General features: G+C 40.5%; 1 protein-coding gene across 3 annotated transcripts in view; it reads left to right on the top strand.

Moving 5' to 3' along the window:
• The window catches only part of ATP11A (ATPase phospholipid transporting 11A), a 109,492-nt gene that overhangs the window by 83,723 nt on the left and 12,135 nt on the right, over positions 1-13,634 (top strand). For all 3 annotated transcript variants that reach the window (XM_079972505.1, XM_079972506.1, XM_079972507.1), the window contains exons 22-27: positions 624-769; positions 2,512-2,571; positions 4,413-4,540; positions 6,273-6,408; positions 11,097-11,162; positions 13,495-13,598. In XM_079972505.1, coding sequence (XP_079828631.1) covers positions 624-769; positions 2,512-2,571; positions 4,413-4,540; positions 6,273-6,408; positions 11,097-11,162; positions 13,495-13,598 — 640 coding nt within the window. The remainder of the gene's footprint in view (positions 1-623; positions 770-2,511; positions 2,572-4,412; positions 4,541-6,272; positions 6,409-11,096; positions 11,163-13,494; positions 13,599-13,634) is intronic.

Here is a 13,634-nt window from a genome sequence, read left to right as displayed (position 1 = left end):
ATTGTTATGGTCAAGTTTAAAGTCATCATAATGTAATATTGTCACTGGTTATTATGGTCCTAGTACTTTGTATCATTGCCATTGTTTCCTTCAATCTATTGTGGAGGAGTATATACCGTATTTTTTGCCCAAAAGACTCACCTTTTCCCTCCTAAAAAGTAAGGGGAAATGTGTGTGCGTCTTATGGAGCGAATGCAGGCTGCACAGTTATCCCAGGAGCCAGAACAGCAAGAGGGATTGCTGCTTTCACTGTGTAGTGATCCCTCCTGCTGTTCTGGCTTCTGAGATTCAGAATATTTTTTTTCTTGTTTTCCTCCTCCAAAAACTAGGTGCGTCTTATGGTCTGGTGCGTCTTATAGAGCGAAAAATATGGTATTCTTCCCATCAGTAGCTAAGTCCCCATTTCACTGTTGGGTGGAAGATACTTTGTGAGCAGCAGAAACATCCTAAACATTAGGAGCAAATGATTCTTCCTCTGTTTATGATGATGGAGAGAGAAGATACTTGCTTGTTCTGAACCTGCTAACCATAGTTTCCCAGTTCAAACGAAATCTAATGATAAGTATCACCAGTTCAGTTTCACTGCATCGTTTCACTTTTTGCCATTTTGTTTTTCCTTCCAGGCCTTATTGGGAAAGAAGGCCGCCAAGCTGCAAGAAACAGCGACTATGCAATACCCAAATTTAAACATTTGAAAAAAATGTTGCTTGTTCATGGGCATTTTTATTATGTCAGGATATCTGAACTTGTGCAATACTTCTTTTATAAGGTATATTGGGGCTTTTGTATTATGGTTGTTAACAGTTTAGACAGAGGCAGATTATTTTGAAGCTTGTTGTCTTGGATTCCACTGTGTGACCATTGTCCTTCCAGACCTCCATTCTTCCAGTTTAACTTTAGATTCCTCCTACTCTGCTTCCTAGATATGGGGAAAACCTGTTTTCCTAAAACCACTTACTTCCAGAATGTCCAGTAATGTAGTAAGTAAAAGAGCAAGTGGTTTGATGGCTTCAAATGTGAATCAGCTTCTAATTTCAGTTGACCAAGCTGAATGGAAGAATGATGGGGTTGTTTTTATGTTTACACTGATAGCCGGATCATATTATTGATAACTTTCGCCAGTGTATGCTTACAACAACAGAGTCGCTTGTGTTGTAAATCTAAAATGCCAACCTCAGGTCTTTTATAACAACAGATCAGCACATTAGGCATATGTATTTTGTTTCCTTCGGGGAGTAGCTCATCTCAGCACTACAGTAAGCCAAATCCTGATTATTTCACTTTTTTGTCGCTTTGATATACTATTCGATGCACCAATTCACTGGTAAAATAAGATAGCCAAATTCACCAAGGAAATCTAGCATCAATACCCCATAGGGCATAATAAGTATTACAAAGACATATAAATGTGGACCAATGTGAAGGATTTATTTCTGCCATGGGAACATGTTTACGTTCCACTGCTAGCACAGTGTTGAATAACCATTTGAACTAGCCTAAACTCTGCAGCAATGCACTGCTCTCATAACATCAAGGCTTAGCGCAACACTCGTCTGTAAATAATCTGATGAGTAAACTCAAATGTAGCAATAACACTTATAAACTATTTAAATCTCTTAGTCCGAAGCTTATACTCTACTATGTAGGAAAAGAAAGAGCGGGGAGTAGCAGTATGTGTATGTGTTCCTGGTTCTGAGCCAGTTTATTTGTGTATCAGTGTCTCCACGTTTCCTCCATTGTATCATTAATATGTACAAGTGTAGAGAGACAGGTACACAGCATTTCAGGAATTCATGCCATTGCAGCGTCACTTCTTGGACCTGAAGTAATCTCAGGGCTCAGCCTAGAAAGCATGGGTCCGAGCAGTTTTCCCTTTGCCCTGCCACTTTCCTCTGGAAAACCTGCTCTTTATAGGGATAAATCGGAGCAAACGTATTTCTGGAGAAACCCAATTGATAAATTTGCTGTGATTCAGTGGTAAAGATATGGCAGGACAAGGGGAAGTCTGGATGAGCTCTCGGTGACTGCAGTTCGTTTCTTCAACCATCCAGTACTGCTTCTGCCTCCTCTTCCTGAGGACTACATCGTTTGCCTTCTTTTTTGTGCTTGCTTCCGTATCACCAACAGCCATTTCTGTGACTGTTGTCCAAATCCTCCTCGCCTTCCTTTTCCAGACTGTACTTTATGTTCCCCAGACGTTACCTTTAGACATATATTTCCCTAGAACTCTTTTTGCTCTTATCTCCATTTCCAGGGTGTGGGCAAGAATGTACAAACAAAAATCAAAGCATCAATATGTTTTAATTGCTTGCCACTTTTAAAAAAACAGCTTTTCTACACTACCATAATCAATGTAGTCCTGAAGGAGTTGCCCTTTTATCAAGTTTTGTATTTTCAAAAGCTAAATTCTCTGTTCAGTTGAACTTAAATATGTGTTTGAATTTGTGTAGCTGCCAGTTCATTTATATACTATGATAATGTCATGCAATATATCTTGCTTTTGTCTTCCAGAATGTCTGTTTCATTTTTCCTCAGTTTTTATACCAGTTCTTCTGTGGGTTTTCACAGCAGGTATCTCAGAAAACTTTTCCCCCTTTATCATTAAACCAAGTTAATATTTTGAAACATGTTCTTTATTGGTCCAGTAGAATTTTAAATGTATCTTGATCAATTTATCTTGGTTTGCATGGTGTTGAATGAAAAAGTATAGCATTTTCTGGTTTATTGGAAGCACAGATAATGAGATATGCTCCCTGAAGCATGCAGATTTTAAGTATAACCCACAGTTGCAGTTAGCTTACAATTCAGCATAAAAACACACACAGCTGTGAGTAAGTGACATGACCCTAAAATCTTTAAAATTCATTGCCCTTGTGAGTAAGGTTATAAGCAGTGTTAGCTTAAAGAGCACCTGAGGGGACAGGTCTTATTTCAACCAGCTGACCGCTGTCTCTTGTGCTCTTTTATTTACCTTAGATGACAGACAGTGACCCATAATGACTCATCGTGTGATATTTGACTTATAACAATTTCATGTTTTGAGGTTATCAAGTAACAAGACGTAGTTGTTGAACCTGTGAACTTGCCCTCAAGAGCTGACTTCATCCAGCCAAAGCTAACCTAAGCACTTCTACATCCCGTGGGATTCAATGGAAGAGGGAAGCAGGTTCTTAAACTTTCCCACTGGGAAATCAGTGTGGAACTAAGAACACTTACTATTGGTTGGATTGTGTCCTTCTGGTCTAGAACAATGTGCAGAGGCGGAGGAAGACGCCCGGGCACCTGGGGTGGTGTGCCATGGGGCAGGGTTCACTGTGGGGCCTCCAGAGTCTGCCTGCCTCCTCCCACTGAGCCGCCCTACAGCTGGGGGGGAGGCAGTGGGCGGAGCGTTTGGGCAGCACAGAGCCTGCGCACGTCCAAGCCACTGCGTCTCTCCCCGGAGAGACATGTGGCTTGGGTGCGCGGCAGGCCCCACGGTGAGTGCCGCCCGGCATTTTGTCACCCCCCTCAGTGGTGACACCCGGGCCGGCCCGCATCCACCGCGCCCCCTTCCTCCGCCCCTGACAATATGACCAGTGTCCTTTTCACAAAATTTGCTAATTTGATGTTTTATCACTGGACACGCTGTTCTCCTTGAGGTGCTACATCAGGGTTTCCCAAACTTGGGTCTTCAGCAGTGTCAGATTACCAAAAGGCAGTGTAGGCACTGGCCTATGCGACCAATGCCTTTTGGGGCCCTGCAACAACGGATCAAAATAATATTGATTTGATCTTGAAAGGAAAGGTCAAAGAAAAATGTATTAGGAGATAATTTGTGAGCCCCCTCCCCCTGATTTCAACTGCAAAGGGGCCTCCATGGGGTTTAATCCAGCACTGGTCTCCAGCTATTTCTGGACTGCAATTCCCATCATCCCTGGCCACTGGTCCTGCTAGCTAGGGATGATAGGCGTTGTATCCCATTATTACATATTTTTACATGGCTGTTTATTTGTATATATTTTAAAATTTTACATATGGATGTTTTATGATGTTTTGTAATGTCTAATAAAGATTTGGCAAAGTAAGCAGTAAATATTCCAGAAACAGCTGGATACCAAAATTTAGGAAACCCTGTGTTAACGTGAATAGGGGAGTGTGCAGTCACAGTGAATTTGGATAGCTGGGAAATACATACAGGACAGTGGACATGGCATTACAGTGGTGCGCTAATCCGCTAAGCCGCTAATAGCCGTGCTTCGCAAGACGAAAAAACCGCAAGACGAAGAGACTCACGGAACGGATTAATTTCGTCTTGCGAGGCACCACTGTAAATAGGGTTACTTGCTTATTTCCCTACTTTAAATCTTTGCTATTACAGTATTGTAAAATTAAATTATAGCCGGTTAATATTATCTGTTTTTTTCCATCTGCAGCCTTTATATGATACTGCGTATCTTACCCTGTACAATATCAGCTTCACTTCACTTCCTATCCTGCTGTATAGTCTCATGGAGCAACATGTCAGTTCAGATACACTCAAGAGAGACCCTACACTGTACAGGTTAGAGTTCATAACATTCTTTGAATAGACAGTGGTGACCAGTTAGTGCCACTCTGCTCAACTTCCCTCTTCAGGGCATGGGGAAACAATGAGATGCTGAAGTAGGTCAGAGATGGGGGGAACCTTTTTCATTCCAAATACTGCATTATCAGTCAGGCAAAAGAAGCTGTGGGGCAGCGGGGGTGGGGGTGGGGAGAGGCTGGGGAGACTCCTGAGGACGAGTGAGAAATACAGTGGTACCTCAGGTTAAGAACTTAATTCATTCTGGAGGTCCGTTCTTAACCTGAAAGTATTCTTAACCTGAGGTACGACTTTAGCTAATGGGGCCTCCTGCTGCTGCTGCACGATTTCTGTTCTCATCCTGAAACAAAGTTCTTAACCTGAGGTAATATTTCTGGGTTAGCGGAGTCTGTAACCTGAAGCGTATGTAACCTGAAGCGTGTGTAACCCAAGGTACCACCGTACCTTGAACAGGGCTTTTGTAGTGGGGTGTTTTGTAATCAGGAACATTTTCTTTGGTCTTTTAAGAAACAAGGGGAACGTACCGTGTATTTTCAGTGAAAAATTATCTCGAATAGTAAAATAAATGTACCAACACCAAAATAACATTAATACAGTGGTACCTCGGGTTACAGACACTTCAGGTTACAGACGCTTCAGGTTACAGACTCCACTAACCCAGAAATAGTACCTCGGGTTAAGAACTCTGCTTCAGGATGAGAACAGAAATCGCGCAGCAGCAGCAGCGGGAGGCTCCATTAGCTAAAGTGGTACCTCAGGTTAAGAACAGTTTCAGGTTAAGAACGGACCTCCAGAACGAATTAAGTTCTTAACCCGAGGTACCACTGTACATTTGAGCAGATTCACACATTGGTTTCTTTGTGACAAAGTGCATGAAGCAGTTTTTTTTATTTTCTGCCACCACTACCTTTCGATGTAGTAAGTTGTGTTCCGCAGGTAACCAAGAAAGGCAGCAAGGATTCGATACCTGCATCTGTTCAACAGTCACAATAGCAATGCCTTCCTACATTTCCTCATTAAGGGGTTACTGCGTGAATCTGCTTTAAATGTCTTGTGGGAAGACATTTCTACAAAGGGACTTTTTATGGAAGTTGCCAACTTGCGTGTATGCAAAAATTGTAGCAATACCATTATATATAAAAGAGAAAATGTAAGTTAGTAGTTAATGTGTCAGATTAGGACCAGGAACACCTGGGTTCAAAAAACTGTTCAGCCACAAGGTTATCTAGGGCCTATATCACTATATCTCAGCCTAACTTTCCTCACAGGGTTGAACCCAACAAGATCACTAATGAGTAAATGACCTCAGTAACGTAACTGATGCATGTCTCCTCAGGTTCAATGCTAATTGTAAAAGTAGTGCGTTTTTTAAAAATGCCAACAACGTGAAGCTTATTTCAGTTTACAAAGACCAGTCTCTTGAAACGAAAGCTAATCTTCTGGAGACCTCTAGTGTTACGTTTTGTTATTTAAAATGAGGTCAACATTCGTGACAATATTGATTCTTCCCGTCTAAAAGGACTTGGGATTATAATTGAAGAGCTTTATGGTACCCCTAAGTATTGGACATCCGTTTAGGAATGCAGAGAGATGCATTATTGACAGGTCACCTTTAAACACTAGAACATTCCTGTCACTTAAAAAAGCATTGTGCAGGTTCACATTTCTCTTATTTTAACATGTCAGAATTAATAATTTTGTCGTTATTCAGGGACGTTGCCAAGAATGCTCACCTGCGCTGGCGTGTATTCATTTACTGGACATTCTTGGGAGTATTTGATGCTGTCGTTTTTTTCTTTGGTGCCTATTTCCTGTTTGACAGCTCAACTGTGACCAGCAATGGACAGGTGAGTATCTCGTTTGATTAAAGCTGCTCTGCTAACATCAAGAAATGGTGTGTCAATAATCTTAAGTGTTGCTTATGCCCTTCCCCCCTTTCACTAAGTATGATCCAGTATTTCATAACCTAGCTCCCATTAAAATGGTTATTTAGAAACAGGAAAGGTTTGTGGTTCTTATGGGGTGTTTGACAGGAAAATCTAATTCTGAATGTCAAGAAGCTGTAGTAAGTTGTTATGGTACCATTAAGTAGAAAAAGTTTCTTTTATGAACCATTATATTATTAATGTGGTTCATTTTGCCATTGATGCATATTTTATATTTTGGAATTGCTTGATTTATTCATGACTTCCATTTTAAGAAATGTGCATTCAGATATCATAGTAATAAACACCACGGTTAATTTGAAAAGAACAACATACATCCATTCAAAGCATTTCTCTTTGTACTTGTTAAGTGACATTAGATATAATTTTAAGGTCCTTCTGCTTTTTATTTGCATGTTGACATTTATGTGGTCTATTTGTGTCTTGCTTTTTTTCCTTTTTTGCTACTTGCTTCTCTTCCTATCCTCAGCTAATGACAGCCAACACCCACATGGTAAGACTACTGTAGTTTTGTCATGATGTGAGTTTTCCTTTTTCCCTATCCAACTTCAGTACAGATCAGATATTTCTGTTTAAAACCCAAAGTTTGAAATTTCTGTTTATTCCCTTCCTCCTGTGCTGAAATCATAAAAAAGCAGCTTTTAATTTGCATTTTAAGAGTAAAGAACTTTAGGCTACAGGTTTTTAATAATATACATATCTTGCTTCTTATAAGTGTGTACCTGCTTTTCTAGTTACTTTCTCTTCCTGCGCAGCTAATTCTTTATGCTTATTTAATTTTACACAAATTATATAATTTCTGGATGGCCTTTTTTTAAAGTTCGGTGTTCAGAAATAAACAAACAAATGTACTGTTTATCTGAAGTCAGCTTCGGAAAATAAATCACGGGAATGAGGTAGGTAGCAGGAAGAATATCAGAGAAGAGGAGAGGCGATGGGAAGGCAGATATCTGAGGCTTATTCCAGCTCATTCAAACTTGTACAAATTAGGGTAGACACGATTTAGTGCAGAGGTGGTGAACTGGCAGTCTGTGGACCAATTCTGGCCCATGGGATGTCCCATGCAGCTTTTAGGTGATGGGAATCCCCTCTCCATGTGCTGCAGCCCCACACCCTACAAAGCACAGCTCCTTGTACTGCAATTTGGCTTGAAAACAGACTCCTATTGGTTGGGAAAGGACTACAGCACAGTGATACAGCATCTACACACTGCAAAGAAAGTCCAACCCCTGGAATCTCCAGGTCGGGACAGCAATGTCTCCTCTTATCCTTCTTTTTTCCAGGCTACCCCATCTCCTCTTAGCTTCCTTGCGAGATGGGATAACTTCCACATGCACCTGAAATAATTCTCTGTTCTTGTTTACCTGAATGTAAAGGCAGGGAGACCAAAGACATAAGCTTGGTTTGCTACATAGTCATTGCAGAATATATTCTTCATTGCATATATTTTTTTTCTTGCTGTAATTGTCATGGGCACAGATTGTTACAGCTGCAGAATCATCCTCATGCTACAAGCTCTTGTGAGGCAAGGTCATGCTAGATTATAAATAATTGGCAACCACAGGGGAGCTTAGTTTGTTTGTGGTGATGCAGGAAAAAGCAGTTCAAGACTTGAGATGTTTGCATACTCTTTACAGATGCTTATCTATTTAAATAATTATAAAAGGTTTATCAGCTAATATGCTTCTCTTTAGGAAACGTAGGAATACAGAATATTTTCTCATAGTAGCACACCTAGACTACGAAAGGAGTGGGGTTAGTAATAAATTCAAGACCCATCAGTATTCTTACATTTCAAAGCCTAAAGGAGTTTTCAGCTGACCGCTGATAGTTTCAGATGGCTGTGGTTCCTAATATTATAATAAAAGCAATAAAAGGCAAATAACAATGGAACTGTCATCTTTAAGTTGTTGTTTTTTCAAGTTTTTCCAAGTAACTAAATATGTTAACTAGAAAGTCAAATTTTAATCTTTGTTTACAGTTATAATGGATAGTATTATATTAACTGACAACAGTTTGGAGCCCTAACTTATAAATAATAATACATATAATGTGATGGAACAATTTACAATGGTTAATTAAATAACTGAACAGTTTGTCTACAAGATTCAGGATCATCTTTATACTTCTTCCATCAGCACTTAATAATATGACTTTTTCCCCCAACAGTGAAGGTCATGGAAAGAAGTAATAAGCTTTAACTTCTAAGCAGTCAGTTAATTTTCATGTCAATCAATATGAATTACATATAATTCATTTTCCTAAATGGAGTGAATGGCAACTAGCTGGCGAATGTCTGTTGTGGAATAATTTATCCCAAATGTGTAGAACTTTCAGCCATCAAAAATATTGTTACAGACTATAAAAAGACTGGACTCTCCCTACCTTGGTTCTACCCTAGCAAATATGTGTTCTTACTGATTTCAAAGCTTTCAAAGCTCTTTCTATATGTTACAGCAACCCTTTAAGGCTGGACTGTATGATTGTCCCTGTGTTACAAATATTTTTGCGTTATTTTTTGAAGTTAGCATCAGGGGTACACCCTGGCCTAGTTGTCCTAGAATGTTCTATAGCAGGCATCAAGTTATCTTGATAAGATAGTTGTTGTTGTTTAGTGGATTAGCCAGGCACTCCTGTCTCCCACTGTCTCTCGCAGTTTGGTCAAACTCATGTTAGTAGCTTCAAGAACACTGTCCAGCCATCTCATCCTCTGTCGTCCCCTTCTCCTTGTGCCCTCAATCTTTCCCAACATCAGGGTCTTTTCCAGGGAGTCTTCTCTTCTCATGAGGTGGCCAAAGTACTGGAGCTTCAACTGCAGGATCTGTCCTTCCAGTGAGCACTCAGGGTTGATTTCCTTCAGAATGGATAGGTTTGTTCTTCTTGCAGTCCATGGGACTCTCAAGAGTCTCTTCCAGCACTATAATTCAAAAGCATCAATTCTTCGGCGATCAGCCTTCTTTATGGTCCAGCTCTCACTTCCATAGTAGTTCTCTGTAAAAGTGGGAAGGGGGGAGGGAAGATCAGCTTGTGTGATGGAGTCTGATTTTGTTAGTCCTGTTTTCATGGCTTTTTACAAAACTGGAATGTCTCATAGTTTTATGGTCAAGAAGGATGTACACCCACAAAATAGCATTTTTCTTGTCCCTAGCATTAAAATACCTACACAATGATAAATACTGCATTTTTGTTTGTTTTTATTATAACACTTTTACCTTGTGAGATCTGTGTTATCTTTAAATTTAGTTTTCTCTAATATAGAAATCAGACTAATTTTATTTTGATTCATTACACAAAACACCAGCTTTGTTAGCCTTAACTTGTTGTGAAGATAGGATTTTGAACAATAAGGCATGATTTTGTGGCTTATATTCACTTTTAAAATGTTGACTTGTCATTATCAGCCACCAACCTCTTGATAACACCATGAAAAATAGAAGTAACTGAACTTAAATGATTGCCTTTTGCTTAGCAGAATGCTTTGGCTTATTCAGTAAACAGAAATTTCCTGAGATTTCATCCTGCACCCTTGTCCATTTCTAATTTCAGTTTCTAATTATTTCCACTTTTTGATGCTAATAGTACTATGGATATTTTCTGGAAAAGACAGGGTTGTGGAAGATCAAATGTGAAAAAGATGCCCAATTACTCCCAATTTTTACCTTCTCACTTTGGCCCCCATACTACATCCTAGGGGGACCCGTGGCCCTCAGGTGGAGTAGAGGGAGCTCTTACATGAGTGTAATTCCACTTGTGGTTTCTGGATCCAACTCTGTGGTTGAACAAAAGAGGTGTTGGAATTGGCGGCCCATGAAATTGTATGAAAAGGGTTAGCCACAGGTATACATTGCAGTCTAAACTTTTCCCCATTTTTTGCTTATTTGTTGAAAGTATTTTTTATTGAATTTTATCCATACAACCCAGAGAACAAAAGAGAACCTCACGAGGCAAGCACATCATGACTATACAATAAAAATGTCCATTGCTCCCCTTTGTTGTTATAGCAGAATGATTGCTCTCTTCATCTCATTTTTTTAAAAAGTCTGTAGTTTTTAAGATGCTTTCAGCAAGAGATCTAGTGGAGAGCAAATGGTAAGAGTATTCTGAAGGTGATGAAGGTGCAAGGGAGAATATATTAGTGGCACATTCACTATGCTTATGTATCTTGCTATTTGAAAAAAAATGGGACCTCTGGCAAACAGGTTGCAGTGTGGAGCGTTCCTCTTCAGGTTTCCCCTTCCATTCTCCTTCCATGTGGTTTTCTGCCCCCTCCCTGCAGTCAATCGGCATTCTGTATCCACTAAGTATACTCAGTACCCATCATCCTCTCCACCCAATGTTAGGATTCCTGCCCCCTCCCCATTTTTTATGTCTACAAACCTCAGAGTTTCTGTGAGCCTATGACTCCCTCTGTATTGTGCATAGATGAGGCCATTTTGGCTACCTGAAAATCTCCCCTTGAATAATTCCCAGGAAAGTTTTAAATGTGTACACTTCCACATTTTTCGTGCATTGCACAATACTAAACGAAACTCGCTATACTAGACTGTATAACCTGAAACTTCTTTTTCTTGTGAATGTTTTCCTCATAGATGTTTGGAAACTGGACCTTTGGGACACTGGTATTCACTGTGCTGGTATTCACTGTTACCTTGAAGGTATGATCTCCTACATGTGTGTTGAAACCAAACTGGCACCACTTCCTGAAGCATGTTCCAATATGGAGGAAGGCTAAAAAAAAATTGGGGCTTCCTCATTCCTAAATGGCCTCGGTCCAGTATACCTGAAGGAGCATCTCCACCCCCATTGTTCTGCCTGGACACTGAGGTTCAGCACTGAGGGCCTTCTGGCGGTTCCCTCGCTGCGAGAAGCCAAGTTACAGGGAACCAGGCAGAGGGCCTTCCCGGTAGTGGCACCCGCCCTGTGGAACACCCTCCCACCAGATGTCAAAGAGAAAAACATCTACCAAACTTTTAGAAGACATCTGAAGGCAGCCCTGTTTAGGGAAGCTTTTAATGTTTAATAGGCTATTGTATTTTAATATTTTGTTGGAAGCCGCCCAGAGTGGCTGGGGAAACCCAATCAGATGGTCATGGTATTATTATTATTATTATTATTATTATTTCAGAAAAAGACGGAAGTTTATAAGCTTATGGATTATATGGAAAACTGAATAGAGAAAGGTTCTTTCCCCTTCCTTCTCTTATAATAGCGGAATTTGAAAATATCCAGTGAAATATATTGGCAGTCAATTCAGGACAAAAACAAATATGGGTGAATGAATGGGAAAAGCCCATCAAAACAAAAATGTTTTCAGTTGTTTTCACAGAGTACAAGTAGTGGTTGCTTGTCATTCTGTGAGAGAAATGCTTTTCCATAGAACAGGGGCAGCCACACAGAAAGCCCTGCTCTGCACTAGTGTGGAGCAGGCTTCTGATATTTTAGAGAATTGGAAAAAACCCCTCTCCTGCTGAATGCACTGACATAGTGAGTAAATAAGGGATAAGGTGGTCTCTCAAGTAATCTGGTCCAGGGCTGTATAGGGCCTGATATGTTAGCACCAAAACTTTAATCTTGTCCTGGTAGCAGATTGGCAGTAGTCTTCCCTCACAAGCGTTCTAGCCACCATGTTCTGTACTAGCTGCAGCCTCCAGACCAACTCCAAAGGTAGCCCCACAAAGTGTGTGTTGCAGAAATCCAACCTTGAAGTTACCAATATGTGGGAAACTGTTGTGAAGCCACCCTGATCCAGGAACAGCTGCCATTGTTTTCCAGCTGAAGCTGGTAGAAAGCTTTCCTAGCCATTGAAGTCTACTGCATCTCCAGTGACTGAGCTGGGTCTGGGAGCCCTCCCAGACTTTGTGCCTTCTCTATCAGGCAGAGTGTGACACCATGCAATTAATGATACTAAGGAACTTGGTGGACTTATGGGCTGGAGATGTGTCTGTTCTGTCCTATTCCCTTGTATAAGGATGGTTTGGAACCTTTACAGTAGCTAGTGCAGAATGTGGTCCCCACCTATTGACAGGTGTGGACCAGATTTTGTGTATCTCCCCTGTACTTCAAAGCCCTAAACAGAAGGAGAGAGCTTTCTGTTTGCGTTTGGCTGGGTCACTGCAGAAAGCAGAATTCTGGATTAGACATTTGGACTGATCTAGCAGTGCTCTTCTTATGTTCCCCTGTCCCTGTTTCTCAGAAATATCTTCTCTCCACAGAGAATCTCGATAAAAGCAGCCACCTGCCTTAACCCATCTACTTGAATAGCTTGTGGTGCACTTTTAGTTACTGTTGAATAAAGAACCAGCAATACTGCCCCTTGGGACTTGTTACTTATTGCACAAGAAACAGTCAATGTGTATTTCTACCAGGGCTTGATTTGAGGCAAGGTTCAGCCTCTGGCCTGCTTTTCATTCATATGAACTACATGTGAAAACAAAAACACCTCTTAGCATTTGTTCTTACCAGCTTCTATGCATATATAGTTAAAGAGTAGAACTATCTGGCCAAAGCATTATTGTGTAGTTTCCAGGCAAACTTAATTCTGGCACATTTTGATACTTCTCTCAATGGATGGATTATGGTCCCAAAATTGTTTTACGTAAGTGACACTTGAGAATTGAATTAAAGAAGAGCCATAGTTCAGTGGTAGAACATCAGCTTTGCTTGCATAAAAGCCCTGATTCAGTCTTTGGAATAGCCAGGTAGGGCTAAGAATGTCTCTGTCTGAAACCCTGGAGAGCCTTACGTAGAACGCCGTGAAAGGAAGGCTGTTCCTAGCATATAAAGGAGATTGTCAGCTTTGTTGACTTGTTTAAGAGTTAATTTTCAGTGGTTGTCCATCACATTTGTTTTGTAAGTTTAAAGGTTATAGGAGGTACATGTCATGTTGAGTCCAGCATGTTAAATGTATGGGTGAAACTGAATACTCACATATTCACATTGCCATCTATCCTCAGGCGATGATCTAAATATATATATACATTTTTACAGCTTGCACTGGATACACACTACTGGACTTGGATCAATCACTTTGTGATCTGGGGATCACTGCTTTTCTACATTGTCTTTTCCCTTCTCTGGGGAGGGATCATCTGGTAAGAAACACCTGTGAAGCATAACTGAAAATGCCA

Source organism: Podarcis cretensis (genome assembly GCF_951804945.1).
Source record: "Podarcis cretensis genome assembly, chromosome: 4".
Classification (NCBI taxonomy): domain Eukaryota; kingdom Metazoa; phylum Chordata; class Lepidosauria; order Squamata; family Lacertidae; genus Podarcis; species Podarcis cretensis.
The sequence above is the reverse complement of the archived record's forward strand: the minus strand, read 5'-3'. Positions and strand labels throughout refer to the sequence as shown.